The 5980-nt window shown below is 40.8% G+C and overlaps 1 protein-coding gene across 1 annotated transcript in view; it reads right to left on the bottom strand.

The window, feature by feature from the left end:
* The window catches only part of LOC105292254 (DEP domain-containing mTOR-interacting protein-like), a gene marked incomplete at its 3' end in the record, with an annotated part of 54218 nt that overhangs the window by 16470 nt on the left and 31768 nt on the right, over window positions 1-5980 (bottom strand). The window contains exon 5 of the mRNA XM_023530778.1: window positions 3926-3984. Coding sequence (XP_023386546.1) covers window positions 3926-3984 — 59 coding nt within the window. The remainder of the gene's footprint in view (window positions 1-3925; window positions 3985-5980) is intronic.

The following is a 5980-nucleotide window of genomic DNA, read 5'->3' as shown; positions in this document are numbered from 1 at the left end:
GGGAAGGGGCTGACACAAGAAGCTCATTCAAGACTGATACAGGGTCAGAGCTAGAAAAAAGGTCTGTGATGGGAAAGAAAATGGAGGTGCTTCATTCCTTAAAGAAGAGCCCGTTAACTTTTTGTCACACCTTCCCAACCCTTCCTTGAAGGCTATGGTCAAGGTCACGTCTATCAAGGATCAGGACCTAACACCACAGAGCTTCTTGACCAGGAGGAGCTAAGGAGGGGCATATCAGAATCAGCAGTCTAAACTGTTCATTCCACCCAGAAAATTCTGATATGTTCTTCTAATGAACTCAAGACCCCAGCCTACACGTAGCTCCACCAAAAGCCAGCTGAGTCCTTAAATTACCACATTAAACCAAGCTGAGTACAAGATTGCATACCTTCAGTATACTTTACCTGAACAGATCGTGTACTTGTGTCTTAAGGCTTCCTCTTGCTGTTGTAAAAACTCTGCATTTGGGCAAACCAAGGACTGTGAACGACAGGGGACACTGAGAGACAGGGGACAATGAGCGACAAGCTGTCAGGATTGAGACGGGAGTCGCTAAGAGCACAGGCTTCCGAGCCAACCATGGTCTATGTCTAAGATCCATGTCTGTACGTGTGAAAATAGTTACACTGGTGTCAAATAAAGAGAAATATTTATAGTTATGACACTGTTCACAAAAGACTTCTGTTCTCTGTGCATAGCATTTCTTTTGGAAAATTACAAAAGATAACTCATCTCTCATTCCTTTCTCACTTGCTAAAAGTTAAGACTTTGTGCAGCTACAGACCTGTTTTTCTTTAACCAAAGTCGACCCTACATTGTGTGCCAACGTGAGTCTTTGACTTCACGAAGCAACCTCGTTCCCTTATGTTTACATTGCAATGGCATTCTGGCTGGGTCCATTCTTCTTCCTGCTTTGGATTCAGCTATAATAAAAAGTAAAGCAGAGCCAAAGCATATGAAAGGGCACAATGGAAAAATCTCCAGACATTCTAAATTGGGAAAGTAAAAAGATCGTATTAGATTACGGCTGCTATTAAAGATTATGCTTGAAATATTAATTACTGAAAGTAGTTTGAGAACATATTCTACCCAATCTTTATTTTTTTTCTATTCAGAGTTTAACATTTAGGAGCTAACATACTAGTTGCAAATGCCTCAATATTATCATCTAAAATAGGGAAAATAATACCAAGTGTATTGAATCTGGGGGAGGAGTAAATGAACCAAAGCATTAAAAAATGTCCGTCGTTTTTCGACTACCCAGCATTTATTTCCCTGTGGCAACAGAACTTTCAAGAAAAGTTTATTTTTGGTGGAACAATGCCCTACCCCCAGGCACAACCAATCAGAGTCACTCTCTAGAGCTTAACATCTGGAGAGAGAGACTGTATAGGCAGAAAATAGCTAGAGCTGTTTATCTCGCTGTTGGTGGCTACAAATGATTGCCCCTTAGTCACTAGTTCCTGGCACCTGGATTCCCAAGAGCTACTGCAGTTCTCCATGCAGCCTGGATTTTCAATGTTTAACTGTCAGCTCGCTCTGCAGTATTTTTGAAGCCAGTGACAATTGGGGCTGTTTATATTCAAAGAATTTTAGCTGGTATAAATACCCAGCATAGTGCCTGGCAAATGGTAAGTTCTCAGTAAGTAGTTGCTACTGTCATTCATTCATTCAACACATTTTTAATATATAAACACCAACCTATTGGGGATACAGAGAGGGGAGAAAACAAATTCTCTATCCGCCAAAAATTTGTATTCTATCTAGTTAAGGGTAAAGAAAGACTAAGATACTGGGTACCGTCTGTAATGGAAAAATCTTCATTTGGTTAGTGGCCAAGAAATTACCAAAAGCAAAAAGTAAGAGTAGGAGGGTCCTGATGGAGAGGAAGGGAGGGTAGGCAAGCGAGGGTAGGTTGCCACTGACAAAGACTCTGTCCTTGTCCTGACCTTACTAAGGTTCCTCTGAGCCCTCTTTTCAGCTAAGCTTTGACGTTGGCCCCCATCCTGTCTTTGGTCTGCCCAGCCCAGCCCTAGCAATCAATCCTGCAAAGTCAAGTTAGTGAGATCCCCTGACCCTTGCTATCTGATCACTTGATGTTTGATCAAATTCCTCATGCTCTATCTCTGACGTGTAAGTCCTTGGCCTGGCCTTTAGCAAGCTGTTACACCAGTTTAGCAAGCATCCCCCTAGCCTTGACGCTCCCTACTAATAAATTTCCATCTACTGAGCCCTTCGCCCTGATCTACGGCTATAAATCCCTACTTGTCCTTTCCATATTCGGAGTTGAGCCCCATCTCCTTCCATTGCTACAACACTTCTATTGTAATAGTCTCGAATAAAGACTTCCTTAGTGTTTAAACATGTGTCAGAATAATTTTCTTTTCCTGTAATGTCACATGGTCTTGGGCAAGCAGCAATCCTGCCTCTAGGCTCAAACGTCGGTGCTTTTTTTCTTTTTTCTTCCTCTCTTCTCTCCCTCTCCACCTGTTCCTCCCTCTCTTTTATCTTTCTTTGCCTAGGCTATTTCAGGCTTAGGCTAAACTCTGACAGTGATCTTAATTACTGAGAAGATGGGTAATTCCTGTCTAGATCTGGCAGCTAGCTCCCTCTGATGCAGACCCCAAATCCTCTCTTCATGGCCACCAGGGCGAGTGCCCCAGCTACTGGCCTCCACAGGAGAATGCTATAATCACACAACCACACTCAAGTCATTGGGAGGACTAAAGAGATAATATGTGTAAAGCTGCTTTGTGCATTGCAAAATGTTATATAAATATATTTTTCAAACAAAGGAAAAAAAGATGGCTTGATGAAGTGTTGAAATTGTTGAAGTGCTCTGACTAAATCTTTAAAAGAGGAAATTATACGCCTGGACACAGCAGCAGTACCCTGATTATCCAGGGTCAGCTGCTGCAGCTGCGAGCAATTTACCCATGTGATTATCTGGTTTTTATCTCTTTCCATTTAAGGATAAGATAGCTGGATAGCAGCTCGTGCAGTTGAAGGAGACAGTTTATGTGTGTAAAGAAATGTGTTCACATTTGCAAACGTTACACAAAAATCTCAGGGTACCTAGCCATCGTTTGCAGAAAGGGAATCTTACGGGCTATTTTATGGGCTAACAATAGTTGCAATAACTGCCAGCTGTGTGAACTGATGCACTAAAAGTTGAGAATTTTCTTTCCTGGTCCAATACGGCTTATAATTAGCACGCAATCTTTTTTGGTGATTTGAGAGCCAAACTGCCTTGATTTGACTCTTGAATCTACCATTTACCAGCTCTTGTCTTCAGCGAGTTCCTTAACCATATCTTAAAAGTGAGAAAAATTATGATCTCTAACTCATAGAGTTATCGAGTGGAAGAAATGAGTAAATGAGTAGAGTGATTAGAAGAACAGTGGCTGGCAGAGAACAGGGGCTCTATAAATTTTAACTGTTATTTTGAGCCGATCAGATCAAATACAATAGCTGGCATTTGAGGGCCATAAGACGCTGTGCTAAAAGCTTTGCCAACTACTATCATTAATTCTCACAGCAATTGTATGCAGGAAAGAGTTACCATAGCAACCTTGATATAGAAGGGCCAGCCTTTGGGGCTGGCCCATGCTAAGCATCTGGGAACTTGGCTTTTGGAAGGGTCTCTAAGTTACTACCTGATAAGGCAGCTTTGCCCGCCTGGGGCACTGAATTCTGCTGTACCCGCCTGCGGAGATTGTGCAAACACTGGGACTTAAGGAAAACACGTGCTTTCCTTCTGACAGTTTGGGATGCTGGTCGTCCTGTCCCTGCTGAAGGGAGGAGCCCGTTCTGGGTGGCTCTGGGAGGGAGAACGGAGGCAGCCCGAGCCTGGATTCTCCAGACAACACCTGATATATCTTTTTCCCTTGTGGGTCCTCCTCTGTGTCCTTTAACTGGAATAAACCTTAGCCATGAGTCCAACTATATTTGAGTCCTTCTTGTAGATGTAGGTGGTTAAAGGATCTTCAAAGTCAAAACAACAAAACAAAAAACTCTCAAAGGTGTATAATGTGACTCTAATTTCATGAAGTCAAAAACCTGAGGAACGGAAGAGTTGAGATGTCGACAGGGTCACTCCGTAGCCGGAGGAGCTGGGGCCTAACCCCTGTCTGTCTCCTCCAAGAACTGTTTGTTCCACTGTTCCAAGCATTCACGCCTGATTACATACATCTGAGCCAAGGAAAACCTCTTTCTACGGCATAGCAGTTAGTAGCTACTGGTTGGCTATATAATCTTGGAAAAATATCTTAAAAGCTTTCCAAAGCTTTTCTTCACTGTAAAACTATAACGATTATACCAATGTGACAGAATTGCTGTGAGGATTTAATAAGATTATATATATGTGTGTATACACACACACACACACACACACATACCATACATGTTATACTATGGGAAGTATGTACATATTAAATACACGATACATTAAAATCTATAAAGTATTTAGCTCAGTGCCTGATACATGGTAAACCTCAATAAATGAAACAGCTATATAAATATGTACATATGTGGTCAACATACTTACATTTATTTGTATATGTACATATATACATATGTGCACATATATCGATAAATAGATATGTACATACATATGCACGCAAATTAATTACTCATCTAACAAGTTCTGTCTTAATTATAGAGCATCATTTTGCCATTCATAAATGAAGCTATTTAGAATTTCATAAGTGGGCCTGATTTTTACATCTATCGGTTTCAATCTAGGGAACCATTTCTATCCAGAAAACTTCTACTTAAAGCCTAAAGTCTGACTGTCTTTAATGTTTAACCTGCGAAATTAATTATCAGCTGGACAATTCAGAGCTTTGCTTAAGAGAACTAAGTGATATTTATCATTTGCTCTCACACACACAAAAGCGGTGGCCATATTTTTGTAACTTGCAGTTGAACCTGTGATCTGGCAATGAATTGCTGTTCTGGGAAACCAAAACTCCCTTAGAAACTCCAACTCCTATGCATAGAGAATATTCAATCCTCCTAAAACTGTGGAAAGCAAACATCTGTGGTTAAGATTTGCTATCATTTTATCCTTTACATCGGGACTGGATGGCATTTATGTTTATAGTGCTACAAAATGACACTATAGTTGAAGTATAACTACTCCCTCTTCGGGAATCATTTGCAAACCATTCGTGGCATCCTGTCTTTTCTCTCTGAAGTCAAGATGTACGGGATCAGTCAGTTAATTGTAGTATAAGAGGCTGGTTTTCTCCTAGAACTTGGTGTCACCAAGTTTTCTGTCTGGCACCAAGATGACAGAACTAACTCTAACCCAAACACACCATTTTTCACTGTGGAAAGCCCCAGTCACGCAAACCAACAGTTTGCACCTCCGAGCAGTGATAGCCATTTGGACATTCTACCTGAGTGGCCACAAATTATTTAAACTATCGGTGTCTTAGTTTCCTTATCTGTAAAATGGAGACAATAAGAACCCCCCTTCCTTATAGTTAACAATACTAATTGTACACTTAAAAACTTGCTAAGAGGGTTGATCTCCTGCTAGGTGTTCTTACCACCATAAAAATAAATTTAACAACAATAAACAGAGTATCTGCCTCAAGGAGTTTAAGAGGTTTAAATAAGAACAAGTTTGTAAAATCATCAGAACAGTGCCTGGCACATAGTATAAAATAAGTAAACAAGTAAATAAAACACACAGTACATCTTCTACTGTTCTCTAACTTGCTTCTATATGAGTCTTATTGTCTCAACAAGACTTTAAGTTATTTAAGGCCAAGGACCACACTGGCACTATAGTTTTCTATCCACCTTCCCACCCACAGGGAACTTAGCCCAACAGTTGACACATGAGGCCATCAATAAGCAGTTGTGTTTGACCATAGCAATATCACATAGGAGAAAATACTCTGGGTGGCTTGAGTGCCTTTCTAACCAATGCCTCCAGATCAGTAGCTTTCAAAGTACTTGACCCCAACAC

The sequence above is a fragment of the Pteropus vampyrus genome, unplaced genomic scaffold (assembly GCF_000151845.1).
Source record: "Pteropus vampyrus isolate Shadow unplaced genomic scaffold, Pvam_2.0 Scaffold54, whole genome shotgun sequence".
Taxonomy (NCBI): domain Eukaryota; kingdom Metazoa; phylum Chordata; class Mammalia; order Chiroptera; family Pteropodidae; genus Pteropus; species Pteropus vampyrus.
This window is presented reverse-complemented; position numbering and strand designations above follow the sequence as displayed.